This window comes from Alosa alosa, chromosome 11, assembly GCF_017589495.1.
Source record: "Alosa alosa isolate M-15738 ecotype Scorff River chromosome 11, AALO_Geno_1.1, whole genome shotgun sequence".
Lineage (NCBI taxonomy): Eukaryota > Metazoa > Chordata > Actinopteri > Clupeiformes > Clupeidae > Alosa > Alosa alosa.
Genome location: NC_063199.1, coordinates 26,839,414 through 26,860,978, shown reverse-complemented (window position 1 = coordinate 26,860,978; position 21,565 = coordinate 26,839,414). Strand labels below are relative to the sequence as shown.

Genomic DNA, 21,565 nt, shown 5'->3' with positions numbered 1-21,565 from the left:
TAATGCAGGTTGACTTATTATGCACATAATGTGATGGGCTGTCACTGGGTTAAGCAAATATTTGCTCTGTTCAAACACAGTTAAAACACATGCTTCACAGCGCAGGGGTTGGAGCCAGTGGGGTCGGTTCACTGAGGCAAAAACTGCTTTACTGGCTCAATTTTTTGCTGTGTTCACATTTTACATGGAGATCATGTGAGAAAGTGTGTCAGAGTAAAACACTGTACAAGCTGTGTGTGTGTGTGTGCATGTGTAAATGCTTGCTGCTTGCTGGCTCTGCAAGTTGTCACACACACACACACACACACACACACACACACACACACACACACACACACACACACCTCTAAGGCTATGTCCCTTTAATTGTTCTTTTCTTGTCATCTTGGCTTAAGTCTTAATTGCTTCCACTCACGTTTTAAATATGGTGCCCATGGGCGACACAAAAATAGGACAATTTCCGCCAAATGCTTAACATCATCCATCGCTTTTCTAAAAGGGCTCTGAATCACCCCGTTCTCTCTCTCATCCACTCCAGAAGATGCTTTATACACCTGGCTGCCGAATCAAGCAGGGCAGCCATTACGCAACGCTAACAACCAGAGAGGAAAGGACTTCAGAGGAGCTGCTGATTTGTAAATAGAGGCCATTCCAACCCACTCATGACTCTCACTGACGGCAGCTCTTGGCCTTGAGTCTCCTTGTAAAAAGGGAGGCTATAATGGTTTAAGCCACTAAAAAAATATATTTGAATAGCCTGTATTCCGGAACCCTCCGCTATCAAAAAAGGATTCCAAATGATAGCAAAGGGCTCTGACCCGTGTGGCATGTTGTTATTTACTGAAGCCTTTGCTTAATGTTTTGTAAGCATCTGAAGTGCAAGTCAGGATGTCAGGATATCATAGCATTTTTTCAAGGGTAGACATTCAGGTTTCAAACCAAAAAGCAAATCGCAACTAAAATTGGTGTAAATAACGCAACATATGGGCTTTTCCTCAACAGTATTCCTTTAACAGCTCAAACCGTTGCTTTGCAATCTCTGTGAAGTGAGGCTCTTGGACAGAACATTCTGGCATGCAGCATAATGCTAGTCTATATCAGCCAACCTCGTTATTGGCCAGCTGGAACCAGGGCTGTTTTCCGTAGGTGAAAATCTCCCACAGGATGACGCCGAAGCTCCACACGTCGCTCTCCGTCGAGAACTTCCTGTACATGATGCTCTCAGGGGGCATCCAGCGAATGGGCAGCATGGTATGACCTCCGACCTTTCAGAAAAACAAGACACCGACATCTGCACATCAACTACACATTTACTGTGTACAGTAAACACCCACATAAGGGCTAAAAGTTCTGTTAGAGATATTACAAAGTAAGTATATATACTCTTTTGATCCCGTGAGGGAAATTTGGTCTCTGCATTTATCCCAATCCGTGAATTAGTGAAACACACACAGCACACAGTGAGCACACAGTGAGCACACAGTGAGGTGAAGCACACACTAATCCCGGCGCAGTGAGCTGCCTGCATCAACAGTGGCGCTCGGGGAGCAGTGAGGGGTTAGGTGCCTTGCTCAAGGGCACTTCAGCCGCGCCTACTAGTCGGGGTTCGAACCGCAACCTCTCGGTTACAGGTCCGAAGTGCTAACCAGTAGGCCACGGCTGCCCTAAGACTTTTTAAAAATATATACACCTAATCAATAAACACAAATATATACATATAGGCCATAAACACAAACACTGTACAAAACAATATGTCATCCAACAACCAACAGGCTACAAACATTTATATTAATGTGAAATATAAAAATGTAATCTGATCTGGGAAAAGATTCTGATACTATTGTATTAATCTTAAATTGGTGAAATGTCACCAGAGAGGGTTGAAATGGAGCAGTAATCAAGGATTTTTGATTTCACCATGTGATGGCTTTTCCCAGTTCCCATCCCAAATATCCAGTTCTCAAATGTGCATAGTTATACATCATACTAATGATAATAGGCACATACAGTAAAAAATGAGTGTTTGGGAACTTGTATTGAAGGATCCTAATGTGTCGCTTCTCCTTGTGAGGGAGTTTGCCCTCAGCTACAGTGAACCATGACGTATCAGCGATGATGAGGCTGATAGTTCACCTCGGGAGAGGCGCGGCACTAGATGAGTCCCGCAGAGCGGCAGGATGAGGGAGAAGAACGTTTCTATTAAAGAAGGAGCCGGAAAGCTTCAAAGCACTCATAAATGAAGTCTGCGGCACAACGGAAATCTGCAGAGACCCTCCCTGAAGCCAGATATTAATCGATTAAAACAACTAGGCATTAATCATGTCTGACCGCCCCACATACGCACACACACACATGCGGCACACACACACACACACACAAACACACACACACACACTTGTAATGAAAATGGCGGTTTAAAATCCATTTCGGCCGAGGCTTGACAGTGCCGTGTTAATTACGAGTCCTGGTCAGAGCGACGTGTCGATGATGGCCACGTCGTTACTGGCGATTTGGAGCCTTAAGTGGGCAGCATGTTAATTACCGAGCTCTTTAGGACTGCGCTCACGTTGCGGCCTCGATCACACCCTGGTAACGATCACACGGCCCCGCCAAAATGGGAGAGGTGTGGGGGAGGAAAGAGCCGCATGAGCGTCTGCAGAGGGACGATATGTGGCACGTCGGCACCAGCTGACAGCACCACCAGACAGCCCTGCGCACGTTAAAACTCGCGCAAGAGCCGACGGTGTGAATATTTTGAAGTGCAGGCGATAACACTGTCTCTGTGTTCGCCAGCCCACTCTGTGAGATTGCTTAAGGTGTGTGTGTGTGTGTGTGTGTGTGTGTGTGTGTGTGTGTGTGTGTGTGTGTGTGTGTGTGTGTGTGTGTGTGTGTGCGCACACAGGTGTTTGTGTGGTGTGTGTGTGTGTGTGTGTGTGTGTGTGTGTGTGTGTGTGTGTGTGTGTGCGTGCGTGCGTGCGTGCACAAGTGTGTGTGTTTGTCTGGTGTGTGTATGTGTGTGTGTGATCCACCAAGTGCAGGCTGCTTTGTCTGTGTGCAATCATGCCGCAGGTCCTGCCCTGATAAATGTGCCTCACATCTCTAATAAACATTCACTCTCTCTCTCTCTCACACACACACACACTCTCACACACACACACACACACACACACACACTTCTGAGTCGCCTCTCCCTTCCAGAGGGATTTCAAAGGAGCTCAGTGTTTTTGTTTGTGCCTGTGTGTATTTGTGTGCTGCTGCTCAGCAGATTAAATGAATTGATTGAATTTCTATTAATTTAAATGGCTTCTCTGTGGCACAAAGCAACCCCTCCGCCCCTCCCCCTTTTTTTTCTGGGGCTCTGCGGCCGACTGAACAGGCATACAAATAAGTTGTCCCCGGCCCCCTCTTCCTCCTCTTTAGCATCTCCTCTTCCTCCCCGCGTCAGAAAGAGAGCTGGCAGGACGCTGACAGAATTCCACCGCGGTCCCAGAGGGCAGCGTGCAGAGGTGCGGCATGATCGACGGCGAAGGGAGACGACGATCGCACCACTCCGCTCACAAAGCCCGCGCCACTCTGCCTAATTAATACATATTAAAATCAATACTAAGGCCTGAGTGGCGCTATCTTTAGAAGCCAGAGATGGACGGGCATAGAGTCAGTTAGTCCTGCCCCCACCCCCCCCCCCCCACCCCACCCACACACACCCCAACAAAAGTTTGCCACAAGTTTACCACACACAATAGCCCCCACACTGCCTGCTAGAGAGATGAATGAATGGATGAATGGATGAATGAATGGATGAATGAATGGATGAATGGATGAATGGAATAAACATTGCTGCCTGTAGAAAGAGATACTTATTCATTCCATTAAGACTTCATTGAGCTTAAACTAGTGAACAAAGCTGAAGCACGGTAGGTAATATTAATACAGCACTTTTCCAAAGTTATTAATTTGAGTATGGTTCGGTTATGATCCAGATTATGATTTACTCATGGCCGATGATTAATCATTTGGGTATGGCATCCTAGGCATAAAGCACAATATATTATTGATCATAATACAATACCCCACAGCTCTGAGCTTTACTAATGGTTAAATGCTGGAGTTCATAGCTTGGTAGTTAATTATTAACACATTCACTTATTAAGACGACCTGCCACCATTACTGTATGTACACACTCAGAATTTCTTATGGAAAAAGACGTCTTCAGAAAAGAAGTTTGGTATTCTTCAACTTTTGGGACCAAAACAACATCAATTGGTGCAGCTTTGAGTAAGACCTGGAATATGGATTTAACAAATGATGTATAGTGCATAATGTTTAAAAGGAACGTATGTACATTTTTCCATTTTTCATTACATTTGTATATTGTGAGTAGAATATTGTTTGACATGTCTACATAAAGATTAATGTGGAACATTTGGTCATGTGGAGCATTTCCATACACCAGCTTCCGACTGCAAAAGAGTTCATAAATACCGTCTCCTGGGAAGAGCCTGAACTGCATACACAGCACTTTCTCAAAAGAGAAGAGGAAGGAGACTTTTCAGAGATCCCTCATGGGAATGGGCTGATGTTAAAGCCTCAATGGAACGGAAAAATCTGTGCTGAGGTCTGTTTCCAATTATAGTGTGCTTAGTTTTGATTGGTGCGCTACTGCTTTCACCTGTATAGTTTCAACACAGCCGGTGGAAGCCTGTAGCTCAGCCTAATCTTAATCACAGAGTGCTGATCTTGTGTAATCTGTGTTGTGGAGACAGTCCTGCACCGGACCTGACCCTGTTCTTTTGTGTCTAATTTTGTCTGCACTGTCCACCTTTTGCTTGCATTGTGTTAAGGAGGGAGGGAAACTAGGGGGGTTTGGTGTTTGTTATGTTATATGTGATATGTTATATGTATGAGGCTGTGTATATCCTGCATGGAATGTGATGATGTGTGTGAAAAAGAATATCCTTATAGGACAATAAAGACTCTATACTATACTATACTATGTTATAATAGTATATACTATACTCTATACTATGTTATAATAGTATATACTATACTATAAGGTCAAAACGCCTAAAACGCTCTATGTACACGCACAACGACGTCGTCATTTTTATTGTAGAATTACATTACCAATGGATTTGACTTAGGATCACATGTTGTTTGTGCATGTGTATACACAGCTTCTTGAGTGGAACTAGTGCCTCCACTCACCTGAAAATAAGAGCCAAAAACAAAAAAAAGTTTCTTTGTCTACTCACATAGAAAAGTGAAAGTGAATGAAAATGGTGAATAGGGTGACAGTGTTGAGGGTATGGTGGTAATGACTAACGACCTTGTCACATGCTGCTATATGCATGAACATGAGGGCTCAGCGCGCACACACACGTGCGCCCACACGCACAAACACACACCAGATCATCGTTCCAGAAGGTTCCACTGTTAAACATGAAGTCTACCTCAAACACAGTTGTGCCTTTGAGGGAGAGTATTTACTGCAACAACGGAGTTTGGTAATGAGGAAATTACACGCGTTCTAAAATAGAATTGTATTTTTGAGTCGTTTGTTTCAGCATTTTCTAGTGATTAGCTCCTACTGGTTCTTCCTCAGTCAACATCACTGTGCATGCGGTCTTTCCCATTTAATTAGTCACAATTTGTTTCATCCGTGAGTTTGACGGACATGATTGTCTTGACGTAAGTAGGCCAGCTAGGCTTAAAAGATTGGCTTTGCTCATACCATGCCCACAACTCTAAAGTCACAGATGCTACAGAGGCATTTCCTCGACATTGGATTGATGTTGACAGAGGTAGAGGTTCCATTTTCTACCCTACCCTGTTGTCCTTTGGGACCAATTACACTTAAATGAAACTTTAACTAAAAAGGCATTACATTTTTACTAAACATTGCCTCAGTAGAAGGGCTTCCTCACCTCCTAATGTATGTCTTTACAATAGAAAGCACATATTTGGCCCAGCACTAACACATATGCACTTACATATGCACACATACTGTACACACACTTACACACACACACACACACACAATATACACACACACGCACACACACACACACAGTGCCCTCTCAGCAGATATAAGTGTCTTGAGAAAAACACAGAGAGTATGTGGTCCAGCCACAGTACACAGTTCCCCAACACACTCTCTGGAGTGTACGACTGGTGAACGATTAGCAATTAGCGACCCTATTAGATAGACAAAAGCAATCCAGTGTGATCAGAAAGCCGCCCCTTCTGCTGCAGATAAGATTATTAGGAGCGTGAGCATTATTTAGGGCCTGATGAAGTCTGCTATTAAATACTGGCGAAGCAGATGCCTTCTGGATTTACATATTCCCATCCATCACGGCGGCATTATGAAGCTCCATGCGTTTCATTAAGCAGTCTGTCTGCTAGATCAGAGGTGTAATGAGAAATCTACCTGCAAGTGATTGATACGGTTTGGAATGCGTACGCATGGCGAACACCGGAGAGTGAGCTTCTCAAATAAATTATGTCTTCTTCATTGTGATGGCGCGACGCTGTACAGAAAGTCTGCAGGATGAATGGACTTTCAGTGGGCACTCAAAAGTTCATTACGTGTGCTGCCATAGTGGACATAAATAAGTGCAGAAAGAAAGGACTGTGGGGTGGTCTCTCGTGGTTTCTCGTGGTTTCCTTGTGGCTCTCCACTCCTCGTCTTAGGGCCTGGCCTGCATTTCAGAGATCAGTTTAGGCACAGCTGGGTGATCAAAAAATAACGAGAAGAAAAATGTGTTTCTGAAAAATTTAATCTTTTGAATTTTCCTGAAAGAGAAATTAAGAACCATTGAGTCATCCACTAATTAAGAAACATGTTGTGCAAACCAACATGACTATGAGACCATTTTAAGAAAATCAGACTCTCCTCTGTATTCATGCTCCCTCTATGGCTAAGCAATCTGTGACTGGTGTGATCTGGGGAAACAAACACTGACCACAATAATAATCAATATTTGTTTTTAACGTCTTACCCTTACCCTGTAGTAGTCGGTGCTGTAGATGTCTCTGGACATGCCGAAGTCTCCGATCTTGACCAGCAGGCCGTTTCCCACCAGGCAGTTGCGCGTGGCCAGGTCGCGGTGGACGAAGTGCTGGGAGGCCAGGTAGACCATCCCCGCGGCGATCTGGGAAGCGATGTGTAGCATCTGAGACAGACCCAGCTCGCCGCTGGTCTGCAGTGGCTGACCGTCAACCAGGATCATAGCGTCTGGCCCATGGGCTCTACAGCAGGCAGAAAGAGAGAAAGAAAGAGGTAGATATGTGTAATGGATAGATATAGTTATGGTTTGTATTGTATTTAGCAGATGCTTTTGTCCAAAGCGAACATTACAATAGTTAAAATTAATAGTTTAGTTTACATTAGCAAAATAGTAATAATAACGATACTATTAGATTAGATAGATATGCATGTGTCATATACTGATTTATTGCCATATATGTAAGGCTACAACAATTAATCAATTAATTGATTAGTTGTCAACTGAATGGTGATGAACTGAATGAATCGCCAACTACTTTGGTAATTGATTATTCTGTTTGTGTCATTTCTGTAAGGATAATACATCAAAAAGTCTCTGATTGTGGCTTCTTACACTAATATGTTCAGCTGTACTTACTCCTCTATGGCAGTAAACTAAATATCTTTGGCGTGTGGACAAAATAAGGCATTTGAGGACACAATCTTGGGCTTTGGTTACTGATCAACATTGTTTCATTATTTTTTGACATTTTATCGATCAAACAACTAATTGATTATTCAAGAAAATAATTGACAGACTATGAAGCTGCACCCCTAACTATATGACTACTTTGTCAATACAAATGTCTATTTGTCATGCCAAAAAAGCACTTGGCATTTTGATTGGGGGCCAAGCAGAATTCTGGGAGCCAAGCAGTAAAGTTGTGTTTCTAACGTTTCTTCTTTTTATCATTATTATCCATCTTTCTTCTGCAGTGAGAGTCTATGGCAGTCTGTATAACTGTCTGGTACATGCTTCCCCAAATTTCATGTCTGCATCTCGAGCGTTCAGGTGTCAAAGTTGGACGTGCGTTAATGCATAAAACTTCATGCATGCAACTTTGGATTTGAGAGAGAGAGAGACAGAGATAGAGAGATAGAGAGAGGGAGAGAGGTTGGTGGGGTGGGGAGAGAGGTGATAACATCATGGTAAACCCCCATTGGTGCCATCATGGCTCTTAGTGTGTAGCTAGCTACATCAAGAGACTGATACCATTAAAAATACTCAAGCCCCAAATATGTGCATTAGGGCTGTAACGATACACCAACCTCACGAGGTCTACATTGTAGTCTACAATGAAAGCAAGGAGAGGTATGAAATTATTATTTATTTATTAATTTTTGGAAAACGTAGGCTACCGATAAGTGAAGCGGGAGATGTGGGTTGCTTTTGCGGCCGCGTAAGCTGCAAAGCTAAGCAGTGCGTAAAACACTAGAAAGAATCATATATCGTTACAGCCCTAATGTGCATTATTCACAAGACCATGTGAAGATCCAAAGCCTGCAATGAGCTTTACACATCACTAACCTAAGAGCCCTTTTCATTGTGACAAGACTCTGTTTATAATAGTCTGTTTAGAAGCCCTGCATAACCACAACAAGGCCTTTTCTGGCGAACTATGTGGTGTAATTGTGTGTGTGTGTGTGTGTGTGTGTAGCAGGTATTTACAGGGAGCCAGAGCTGAGAATCAGAGGGTCCATTGATCATGCTTATTTAAAAAGTACCAAGCAGTGTTTTAAATAAAATTAACTGCAGCTTTTTACAATAAACTTGTATTGCATTTTATGTGTGTGAGGTTTGACTTCATGCCAGCCACCGTAGCGACATCCAAGTGAAGTAGTCATAAAAGACCATTCTTGGATGCTGAAAGAGAGGCTTCAACATGAGTGACAAACAATATCTGGGATAAATTCATTCTTAATTTGTGTGGTTTAACACTGCTTCAAGTTAAGCTAAAATCTAGCAGCTTTCTGTAAAAACAAGAGCTGGAAAAAAAGAAACACAATTTCCTTTCAACAGCACATTTACCGATAGTAAAATTCCACAAATGTATTCCTATTAGAGCACATAATTCTACAGAAGTCAGAGACAGAGACAGAACCTTTTTGTGGTTCTCATTTCGCATTGTGCGCACTGTCCTCTGTTTCTACAGGCCTGAGATGATGTGATAAACCTTTTCTATGAAGATGTATCACTTCAATTATCCCTCAGTAAAAAGCAGAGAGCTACACCACCATGAGCTCAAACTGAATTATTGAAATGCTTCTAATGAAAATGACAGTGCACCGTTCCCATTTTATTTGCATTACATCCTGAAACAATGGCTGCCTCCACTATCGTCGTGGGAGACTGCTCTGTTGCTCTGTCACTGAGGACAGCATAAATCAAATCTGTCCCCCGTGAAAAGATTGGTGTCTTTAATTCTGTTGTTGTACCACTGTCATCTGCATATGAAATGAGAGTCTGTTCTCATCCCACAATGCAACATTATATACTGTGTGTTTGCTTTTGCGAAATTGACAAAGCACATTTTCAATTCACCATGTCGGGAACGAGAGGTTAGCCCAGCATACGGCTGCCTTCATGCGTCTGTGCATGCACACACGCACACGCACATGCACACGTACACACACACACACATAAACATACTGTATAATAATGCTGCATAACAATAAGGAAATAAGTATAAGTACTCTTTTGATCCCGTGAGGGAAATTTGGTCCCTGCATTTATCCCAATCCGTGAATTAGTGAAACACACACAGCACACAGTGTAGTGAAGCACACACTAATCCCAGCGCAGTGAGCTGCCTGCATCAACAGCGGCGCTTGGAGAGCAGTGAGGGGTTAGGTGCCTTGCTCAAGGGCACTTCAGTCGTGCCTACTGGTCGGGGTTTGAACCGGCAACCCTCCGGTTACAGGTCCGAAGTGCTAACCAGTAGACCACGGCTGCCCACGAATTAAGACAACTAAGACATAAATTAAGACAATTTTGACATAACCTGAATCTGTGCAGGGCAAATAGCTAAGCCTGTCTTGAAACTGAAAATTGAACAATTAAATGGTTGTTGTGTATTCAACTTGTTTGTTTTGTTTCCACTGTGGTTACACAAAGTTATAAATATGTATCCTTTTCTTTTTGGCTCTGGAGGCCAAAAAGTTTTGCTGAGACAGAATATCATGGTTTTCAACCACCAGACAGATAGACCTAAGATGCCATGAACTGTTTGGATTGTGTTTCTTTATGTGTTGGCCTTCTCTGCTAAGATGCCATGAACTGTTTGGATGGTGTTTCTTCATGTGTTGGAATTGTCTGTTAAGATAATGCCATAGCAGTGCTTTATACAACAATACAAGCTACTTGAATTTGAAAAGCACCAGCAGCACAGATACACGTGTAGAAAGAATTGTGAATCGGAATAATTCCATGTATTGTTGTGTATATTTTGTATTGTTCCTGCTCTGGCTCTTTGACAACCTGGAGCCAGGAGGCATAGTGAGGTGTGAGAAACACTTCCGTTTAGGGGGTAGACCACTGATAGCCAGTCCCAGTCAAGGTGGAGATTTAATTATCATACAGAACAACATAAGATGGCCAGACCTGTTTGCTTTAGAAAGTGTGGGAGGGTCAGGGTTAGAACCATTTCTATTGGTTACATACATAAGTTAAGGATATTCCTCTGTTTAGTTAGAGATATGGGTGAATCCTTTGGGTGACACATGTTTCTCTCCCTTGATGCGCAATTGCATTCATTGAAAGAATAAAGCCTGTTTCCTGATTGAACATCATCCTGACTGAGTTTCCAGATTACTGTGGTAAGAGAAAATTGCTATCAACGTAAGTGCAAGCACACACACAAATATGCATATAAACACAGTCACACACACACACACACACACACATACCTGAGGAACTTGTTGAGGTCTCCGTGCTTCATGTACTCAAACACCATGATGAGAGGATCTCCGTCCACACACACGCCGTAGAACTTGACGATGTGCTCGTGTTGCAGGTTGGTCAATAACTCAGCCTCTCGCTGGAAATCCTTCCTTGCTGCCAACGTTGGGTCCTTTAGAGTCTGTGAGTCACACAAAACAAACAAACAATTAATTAACTAAGAAATCGAGCTGTTAGGTCAGTTAGTTAAGTCTCTTAGAGGTAAGTTCATTAAGCTAATTAGCAAATCGGTCAGGAGGAATGTACCTGGTCGCTATTTAGAGAGTGTCTTTTCCCCCGTACCTCATAATGAGATCCAAGGCAGTGAAGACATACAGTACTATACAAATCCAAACAATAAAACAAAGAAGAGGAAATTCAGGGCAGTCCTAATGAGAGGTCTCTACTGTGGCCCTCACATTAGCAATACCACCCGTTCCAAATGCAGATCCAAATGCATCTATTATTTCTATAATCATTTTTATAAGCCAATTAGTTAGCAAACTAGCCTGCTCTCATTTGCTTGCATTACTTTAAAGGTCATTGACAAAATGAATGCAAGTGAATGAGAGTGTGCTTGATAGCTGGCAGCTTAATTCAGAGATACTGTGATACAAATGTTAGTCATAAACGGACAGCAAGGGTGATCCTACCTAGCATCAGAATGAGTTTGAAGCCGTTATTTGAAGGCAAAAGAACTGCACTGTGGATCTTTAAATGAAGGGTCCGAGTCTCTGTGAGTCTGTGTGAGTGTGTGTGATTCTCTGTGAGTCTGTGTGAGTGTGTGTGATTCTCTGTGAGTCTGTGTGAGTGTGTGTGTGTGTGTGAGTCTCTGTGAGTCTGTGGAGTGTGTGGAGTGTGTGTGTGTGTGTGTGTGTGTGTGTGTGTGTGTGTGTGAGTCTCTGTGAGTGTGTGTGTGTGTGTGTGTGTGTGTGTGTGTGTGTGTGTGTGTGTGTGAGTCTCTGTGAGTCTGTCGGAGTGTGTGTGTGTGTGTGTGAGTCTCTGTGAGTCTGTGGGAGTGTGTGTGTGTGCTCAGCCTGTGGGCAGTAATGAGCTGAGGAGGTAAAGGTCAGAGCCTGACACAGCCGCAGAAACACAACCTACTGTCAGGTTATCAGTGAGCGGCTTCCTGCACCTGCAGCTGCCTCCTCCTCCTCACCTCTGACCAAAAATGGAAACCATGTGTCCTGTGTGTCACAGATATCTAAAAACTGCTTCTTTTGGACACACGGTTGTACGCCAACACACTGCATTCTACCTAACTTCCCCGTTTTTAAATGAAAAAAAAAAATCCTTCCACTAAATTCCCCTAAAGTGTAAATATGCGCCTTGTGCATCATCGAATTCTCAATAAAAGAAGCCACCACTCAACGCGTAGGCCCGCAATTACGATGTCATGACGGCCAGCTCCTGCGATGACAAAGAGACTCCCTCACACGCACATTCTCTCTTGGCCCGGTGATTTAGGTGCTGCTCAGGCAGACAATGTGCTCTCGCTGAGGCCTTGCAATGCTGTGAGCAGGGCTGGATTTACAACACGGCCAGCCAGGCGCCCTCCCAAGATGCTATTTATCAGAGCAATAAGGAAAACAAAGAGAGTGCCCGCCACGCATGAGAACGCTGTGGAGCTGTCGCCCAGATGCCTGCACCTCTAGGAGGCTACACAGTGACTGTGTATGTGTATGTGTGTTTGTGTGTGTGTGTGTATGTGTATGTGTATGTGTGTGTGTGTGTGTGTGTGTGTGTGTGTGTGTGTGTGTGTGTGTCTGTGTGTGTGTATATGTGTGTATGTGTATGTGTGTGTATGTGTATGTGTGTGTATGTGTATGTGTATGTGTATGTGTATGTATATGTGTATGTGTATGTGTATGTGTGTATGTGTATGTGTGTGTACTGTAAGTATGTGTGTGTGTGTGTGTGTGTGTGTGTGTACATGTTTGTGCTGATACTGAAGTGCTCAAGTGAATAAAACAAAATGTGCAGCTTCCTGGTATGATCAGTACGACTGCACTCACACAGGCCTCAGCTTTAGCCAATCGGTTTCTGACTTTGTTTTTCAATCATTTCAGATCAGCTTCCAACAGCTACCTCAGAGACAGAATCATGGCGATATGTGTCACTATGAATGGCCCAGACCACGGAAGCTAGCGCTAACCCCCATCACTACGTATCCATGATCCATATAATGCTGCTGTTTTATCCCGATAAGTCCCATCTCCCCCTCCGATCTCTCTGGCCGTTCTCCCCTGGCCAGCCTCGCTCTGCCTCCTGGTTCTCTGGCCACAGGCTCGTCCAGGGCTCTATCAGACCAGGCCCCCGTGGGAGAGGTCATGATTTCTCAAGTTACGCTCCAAGCTGTGTTTCAGACATTCACAGCAACAGTTTCATTTTAATTAAGGATCTCAAGGCCCACTGCACAGAGCAAGTTGGAAAAGTGGGTGAGTGTGTGTGTATGTGTGTGTGTGTGTGTGTGTGTTTGGGGGTTGGGTAAATGTCAGACAGCTCAGGCGAACAGATGGCACTGGCGCTGAGACCCAACAGAGACATACTATCAGCCCTGATTCTGTCCACCTGTGCCCCATTCACACACACACACAGCCGTGCGCACACACACGCACACACACACACACACACACACACTCTGTCTCTCTCTCTCTCTCTGCTAGGCATGTGCAAGCACACACACTCAGGCACACAAATATATGCATGCATGCTTTCTATCTCTGTACACACACATACACACATGCATTTGAACACTGCACTCACTCACAATCACTCACCACACATACAGTACACACTCATCCAAACACCCTCCCCCTAACACACACACACACACACACACACACACACACACACACACACAGGGACATCTAAGAGGGAAAATCTAATATGGTAGTGTGACGCTGGCTGGCAGCCCTTTGATGGCGTGAGGCTCCATGCATATTCCCCCTCTGCACCTACACGCATTGAGAAGACAAGCCAGACCATTCATCACTTCCCCTCTCAAATCAGCCCCTCGTGAGTGGCGCTGCGCAGGGAAATGATAAGAAGGGGGAAGAGGTGGTGGAGGTGGTAGTGGAGGGGGTACGGGAACGGCGGTGCCATTACTCCTGATGCATAAAGAAACCTCTCAGTGCGATTATCCACCAGCACAACATCACTCACGCACGGGAGCAGGAGCTGGGAATGGAGTCTATGCCTCTCTTGGATATCATACTCCCATCCCCCCTTCCCTGCCTCCTCCTCTCTCTCTCTCTCTCTCTCTCTCCCTCTATGTTCATCAGGGGTGATGCATGCACTGGTGGAGACACAGGCAACACAGAGAACCAGTGGGTGGTGCACTTAGAAGGGAGAGGAGCTCACACACACACACACTCACTCATGACCACCCCGCTTCTCCAACCCCCTACACACACACACACACACACACTCACTCATAAACACACAGTTGTACAGATGACGGCACCGTAAAGCAATGTATAGTGATGAAAGAGTGGTGTAAGAGATTGTGAGGCGCTGTAGACAGGAGACATGACATATGGGGGTGACATGGAGGCCCAGTGATGGAGTGGTGACATGGAGGCCCAGTGGTGGAGTGGTGACATGGAGGCCCAGTGGTGGAGGGTGACATGGAGGCCCAGTGGTGGAGTGGTGACATGGAGGCCCAGTGATGGAGGGGTGACATGGAGGCCCAGTGGTGGAGTGGTGACATGGAGGCCCAACCCACCATCATGCCACCATCGGATGTGTGTGTGTGTGTGTGTGTGTGTGTGTGTGTGTGTGTGTGTGTGTGTGTGTGTGTGTGTGTGTGTGTGTGTGTGTGTGTGTCTGCAAATGCATGCACGTGTGCATGTGTGTTTACAACTATTAATTGTCATCTCATTTCTAATGCTGCTGCTCTGAAAGGACAGCATCTATTCCCTTTGTTTGGGTTAGCTTGTTTGCTTTGCAGTGTTAGAAGTAGAATGTTGCTGAAGGTGAAGCTCTCATTTAATGATGTAAGAACAAATTCAATTGATGCATGTTTTTGTCAAGGGACATCACTGGTATTTTCAAAACATGAGCCAGGTGGAATTTGGTTGTATTTAAATTATTATACACTCCCTGGCATGGCATAAACAGGGAGCTTAGCTACATTTTGGATGTAAATCTCAGATCTGCAAGGTGTGCAGATCCTAGAGAAGCCGTTCCTCTAAGGGTTAAAGCAAGCAAGCTCTGAACCACATGCCACCACAACCTGCCTTGCATCTCTGCAGCCCCCTTACAAGGACACACGTTACGTTTTCAATTACGGCACGTCCAACAACATTCCAAACACATCCAGCTGCTGTTCAAATCCATAGGATTGACCCGCAGGGCCAGACACATACAGGCCCACAGCGACTGGCAGTGGTTGCGTAAGTACCGCATTAGCCACCCAGCCTGTGAGTTGTCTGCTCACACACTCAGCATGTCTGAGCCCCCAAAGTGGGGACGGGGGTTGGGAGGGTGTCCTTGAAGGGAGCGACGGAATGGATTACCACGCCGGAGGATGCCACCGGCCTATTACCGCGGCTTTGAGAGTGTGTCGGAACGAAAGCCATGAAAAAAAGTGGCCTTTGGTTCCAGCCGAGCGACTGTGTTTCAGCAGAATGCACTTTCCTGAGTTAGCCAAACTCGGTAAACACAGAGACTGGACACTCCAGGCTTCAACACCACCACACAGCAGATTTATTATCAACCCGCAGGAGGGGGGGGGAGAGAGAGAGAGAGAGAGAGAGAGAGAGAGAGAGAGAGAGAGAGAGAGAGATAGAGAGATAGATGGAGAATGGAACATAGAGAGAGAGAGATAGAGAGAGAAAGAGAGAGAGATAGATGGAGAGGGAGCGAGAGAGAGAGAGATGGAGAAGGAGAATGGAACAGAGAGATGGACAGGGAGAGAGACAGAGAGAGAGGGAGAGAGATAGATAGATGGAGAGGGAGCGAGAGAGATGGAGAAGGAGAATCGAACAGAGAGAGAGAGATAGAGAGAGAAAGAAAGAGATAGAGAGAGAGGGAGCGAGAGAGAGATGGAGAAGAAGAATGGAACAGAGAGAGAGATGGAGAGAGAAAGAGAGAGATAGAGAGAGAGAGAGAGAGAGAGATAGAGATGGAGAATGGAACATAGAGAGAGAGATAGAGAGAGAAAGAGAGAGAGAGAGATGGAGAGGGAGAGAGAGAGAGAGATGGAGAAGGAGAATGGAACAGAGAGATGGACAGGGAGAGACAGAGAGAGAGGGAGAGAGATAGATAGATGGAGAGGGAGCGAGAGAGATGGAGAAGGAGAATCGAACAGAGAGAGAGAGATAGAGAGAGAAAGAAAGAGAGATAGAGAGAGAGCGAGAGAGAGATGGAGAAGAAGAATGGAACAGAGAGAGAGATGGAGAGAGAAAGAGAGAGATAGAGAGAGAGAGAGAGATGGAGAAGGAAAATGGAACAGAGAGAGAGAGAGATAGAGAGAGAAAGAGAGAGGGATAGATGGAGAGGGAGCGAGAGAGATGGTGCTGAGATGGGGCCCTGGTGTACTTAAGGGGAATAGAGCAGAGAAACGGCCTGTATATCACTGCAATAACACAGTGAAATGAAAGAGTAATACACCAGTAACCATTTCATGGTGCAACATATTTAATAAAGATCGACTAGCCGCGTCAGGAACGATGATGATGGTGATGATGATGATGGTAGCGACGGTGTGGGAAGATGCTGCAGGATAAGGAGGATGATGCGTGTACTCAGCCCCTAATCCTCAGCGGCTAGGGAAAGCAGATCACATTTCACAAGCTGCTCGGATGAAATGAACAGACTCCGTGCCAGACTACTACGCTGAACCCTCACGTCTGATACACAACATTGCTATTTCAAATCCAATTTAACTGAGGCCACGTTTACAGATAACCACAAGGATGCTGCTTATTTGTGCATCAGTGTGTGTGTGTGTGTGTGTGTGTGTGTGTGTGTGTGTGTGTGTGTGTGTGTGTGTGTGTGTGTGTGTGTGTGTGTTTAGTATAGTATAGTATATCAAGTGAAGCTGATGTATTGGTGTCAGCAACATATTACTGTGGTTCTTTATTGAATTGTAATTTCTGTATTTCAAAACCTTCCATTGTGAGGTTGGAAGGAAATTCAATTCTTGTGTATGGAAGGGGCACTATGGAAGGATTTGAAATGTAAGCCTTCTCCGCAATTGTCTGCACATATTTGTAAATGATAAACTTTTTGAGACAAATTCCAAAAGAAAAAGCAATATAACATTTAATGTAACCTAAACCTAAAAAAAGTTAGACCTTGTAATTAAACACATTGTGGCTGAAATGTTCTGCTGTTTTGTTTTTTCTATCCTCACTGGGTCCCTTCTACCATACCCCTTTTTACAAAAAAAGGGAAAAAATGTGGTCAATAAATAAAATAAGCTGCACAAAAGACCAGTAAAAGGGGGGGAGGCTAACCGGATAGGCCCTATGGTACTCGGTGTAAGTGGGATATTGAATCTGCCAGGATCTTTTCCAGCAGCCCTTAGAAAACTCAAATGTGAAGCCAACAAGTTGAGCTAGTCAGTCTGGAATATGATTTCCCACAAGCCAGCTTCCCGCTGCACCAGATGCCCCTGTCTATGGCTCTCCTCCCTCTTACTTCCAAGAACAGAGTGACCCGGAATGGCCCTCGCGGTGTTATCTGCCAACCTCTCATCGATGGCAGACCATCATAAGTCTACATATTGATCGCTGCCATGCCTTTAAAAAAATGAAATGATCCAAGTCACCAAACCATCTTTCCAGAGCCAAGTTTTTTGTGTGTTTCCCCTGGGCAGACCGAGTAGCTATGAGAGGAGTTTAAGGATGAGGATCAGTTTCACCACGGCTCGGCTCTGATCACTCAGGAGCCATGACCCCCCCAGTCTCCACGCTGAAATCAGAGAACCACAGAAGGGGGGCTCTCTGATGGTGGAATCATCTCTTTCTGTGTGTGTGTGTGTGTGTGTGTGTGTGTGTGTGTGTGTGTGTGTGTGTGTGTGTGTGTGTGTGTGTGTGTGTGTGTGTGTGTGTGTGTGTGTGTGTGTGTGTGTGTGTGTGTGTGTGTGTGTGTGTGTGTGTGTGCGTGTGTGCGTGCGTGTGTGGAGTGAGTGTCAGGGGAGTAGGCTGTAATGGAGGGAGAGAGATCATCTCTTACCTTGACAGCCACCAGCATCTTGTCCTTGGTGGGGCTGAGGTTGTAGCACTCTGCCAGGAAAACCTTCCCAAAGGCCCCCTCTCCCAGCTCCCTCTTCAGCACGATGTCTCTTCGCTTAATGTGCTGGACGTCTGTGGGGACAGAGAGCATGAGAGATAGAGCGAGGGGGAGATAGATAGAGTGAGAGATAGAGAGAGAGGGAGATGGTGGCGAGAGAGGGATGAAAAAGAAAGTCAGGGAGAGGGATAGAAGAAAGGAAAAGAAAGAAAGAGAGAGAGGTTAGTGTTGTGTGAATAGGATATTCCAGGTGTGGTACACAGTTCTGTGGCCTATAATGAGGTCAGTATCTGGTAAAGTGCCATGAAACCAGAATAACCAGTGTGCTCTCGTTTAACACACAAGCTCACATCAACCTGTTTCATTATTGCAGTGATTAGATGAGCCATACTCCTGAGGATCATCCAATGCCTGGTCCATAGCTGAAACATCCTGAAATAAGAATCACGCCTGCATTTCACATGTTGCAACAGAAACATTTGAAGTAGTGCTTTAATGATTGCTGTGACCCAAGACTTTTAAGAAACACAGTCCAATCATACCTTTAATATGTTTTCCTGCTATATGCTATTCAAATTGATTTTTCATAAAAAAATTTAAATCACTGATAAATTATTATTATAAATTATTTGTGGCTTGCCACAGAACCCAACAACAAAAAGAGTACCACACAAAGTAATGACACCACAGCATCTCCTGCAGAGTCTGATGAAGCAATACTCTCCCCATAATAACTGAGATGTCAAACTAAACACACAGTCAGAAGCATTGGGAGTCACTGCCTCTGTAAGTTAGACATACCAGGACTTTAATCTCTATGATTTCCACCTGTGTGTGTGTGTGTGTGTGTGTGTGTGTGTGTGTGTGTGTTTGTGTGATTTCCACCCGTTCAGAGATAGATAGATAGATAGAGAGAGAGAGAGAGAGAGAGAGAGATATGACAGCCCGTGGCCTGAGAGAGATTTCCATATGGCTGCGTGCGCACACAGCCCAGCATCTGCTATTTACATCCAAACAGCAGTTCAGCCTGAGCGGCCGGCCAACATCAATATCAGCCGGCCAAAATTACACAGCCGTCGCCGCAATCTTCCTCACGGTGGACCGCGCACTGGCGCCACAAATAACAAACTAATATTGATAGATGGAGAGCTTAAGCAAATGAGCGTGGAGTCTTCCTCCACTGGCATAACCCTTCCTCCCCCTGCGGCAGGGCAGCTTGCGCCCAGGCCAGAAACATATTAGCTACAATTACAGCCGACGCAGACCAGCCAGATGCATGCTGGGTAATATGGCAGAGGTCCAGGGCCAGGGAGGATCTGTCAGCCCCGTTACGACGACAATGCTTCATTTTTTTTACATTGCTTGTTTATTTATGTATTTATTTATTTATTTATTTATATTTATTTATTTATATTTATATTTATTTATTTATTATTTTATTTCTGCTGGGAAAAAAAAAAAAAAACTTTTTGAGGTGGATTGTTTAAAATATAGCTATTGTTTCTTTTTTTTTCTCTGACTAATTAAAAATGTTTCATCAGGAAGGAAAACAAGCTCCGCCCTCAAAGTCCCCAAACACACACACACACAAGCGAACACACAAAATAATCATGATCTAATTACTGTATATATATATATATATATATATATATATATATATATATATATGTGTGTGTGTGTGTGTGTGTGTGTGTGTGTGTGTGTGTGTGTGTGTGTGTGTGTGTGTGTGTGTGTCTGTGCTTGTGTGTGGTATGTTTGTCATTACACTGAGAGATTAAGACCCTAACAAATTACCTGGATTAATATTCTCATTATGGGAGCTCGGTCACCTGCCTGAGTATGTGTGTGTGTACGTGTGGAGTGTTTGAAGAGGGCAGCAGTTCCACAAGGTTAGTGCGTGTGTGTGGGGTGTTGTACATACACCCAGCTGGTAAACAGAGCACACGCTCCATCCTAATTAGGGCTGAGGTTGCACGCACAGCTGTGTGCTGCAGCTCCATACAGATGCCTGCCTTGGAATGCTGGGTAATTAGGTTGGTTCATACAGCACAGGCTTCCTTCTGTTGTCTTCTCAAGGCCATCACTAATTGAGTGATAAAATAAGAGAGTGCTTCACTCATCCTCCAATCACAGCAAGACTTGTGGAGTGAGTGAGTCAGTCTGATGACTCCCAAACTATCGCTCATTTTTTCAGCTAGGCAACAACCCCCTTCTTTTTTTTCTTGAGCTCGAAAAATTAAACTTCTATCAGGCCAATCAAATAGTGTGTATAAAGTTGTTAGGCGGGCTTAACATAATGCTTGATGGCAGAGTTGCAACGGTTTGGCTTGAAATCCCTGCTACTTGAAAACAAATAAGATAATGTTGCTGTTGGCGAACAGTGTGACACGAGTTAAGCTTTTATTAAGTTGGCAAAAGTTTGAACTAGCCAACTAGATCCGCTGGTGGGAAACCATGGGACTCATAGCGCTGTCCTATTGCGTGCAGAGGAAATTTGAAAGACAACCGATTATCCCGCCCCTCGGACTGAGCACTGCAAACGGTGAGTGCCCAGACCCTACATTTTAATGTGGGTCTGGCTCGTCAGGCTATCCTTCTCCATTCTCTCTCTCTCTGTCGTTCACATATACAGCTGACACTGTGGCCGGTTTACAAAATGTTACAGTTCCATCTGCACGCAGGCAAGTGGAGAGAAAATCATAGCAGATACATTTCTCTGAGAATCCGCCTCAGACTCATTTGTGTTGGTATACAGTCATAAGGAGGACTTAACTAAGACAAAGAACGATGAACACACTTGTCATTTTCACCAGCTGGCAGTGTTATTTACTATGTGCTGGGCTGGAAACCCAACTTTTGCATTGTAGAGCACCCGGCCATTAATTGCTAAAATATATCACTTAGTAGCCTAAGCTGGTTAGCTTTTAGGCACAACAGATTTTCTGTCATTCCAACTCAAGATTGTTGATTAGAGAAAAATTCTGTAAAGCTTCTTCAAGAATCTCAAATAAGGGACAAGATGGGAACAGAGAAATAATAACTTCAGTATTATAACTCATCAATCACTGAGACAAATACTTTCAGATTTAAGCCCACTGCTCTGTGTGTCAAGTTGTAAAATATGTGCAAATCTTTTATTCAGATGCAAAAAGTGTGTGAGTGGTAATCAGCTCGAGGCGATCTCTTCATAACCTTTGAATCTCCTCCAAAAATCTGCAAGCTCCTATATTGGCTCTTCTCTTCAGAAAAGAATCAAATAAATAAATACACCAACTGAGATAAAAAAAATGCGCACAACAAAGTTTTCACATCAACCAAGGCTGAGAGAGAACACCCA

The 21,565-nt window shown here is 44.4% G+C and overlaps 1 protein-coding gene across 2 annotated transcripts in view; it reads right to left on the bottom strand.

The window, feature by feature from the left end:
- ntrk3a (neurotrophic tyrosine kinase, receptor, type 3a) overlaps nucleotides 1-21,565 on the bottom strand; it is a 201,052-nt gene that overhangs the window by 4,815 nt on the left and 174,672 nt on the right. The window contains exons 13-16 of one of the 2 annotated variants that reach the window (XM_048257512.1): nucleotides 18,172-18,302; nucleotides 10,956-11,128; nucleotides 7,003-7,252; nucleotides 1,107-1,265 (exon numbers count right to left, since the gene is read on the bottom strand). In XM_048257512.1, coding sequence (XP_048113469.1) covers nucleotides 1,107-1,265; nucleotides 7,003-7,252; nucleotides 10,956-11,128; nucleotides 18,172-18,302 — 713 coding nt within the window. The remainder of the gene's footprint in view (nucleotides 1-1,106; nucleotides 1,266-7,002; nucleotides 7,253-10,955; nucleotides 11,129-18,171; nucleotides 18,303-21,565) is intronic. The other variant, XM_048257514.1, reaches the window with a different exon arrangement.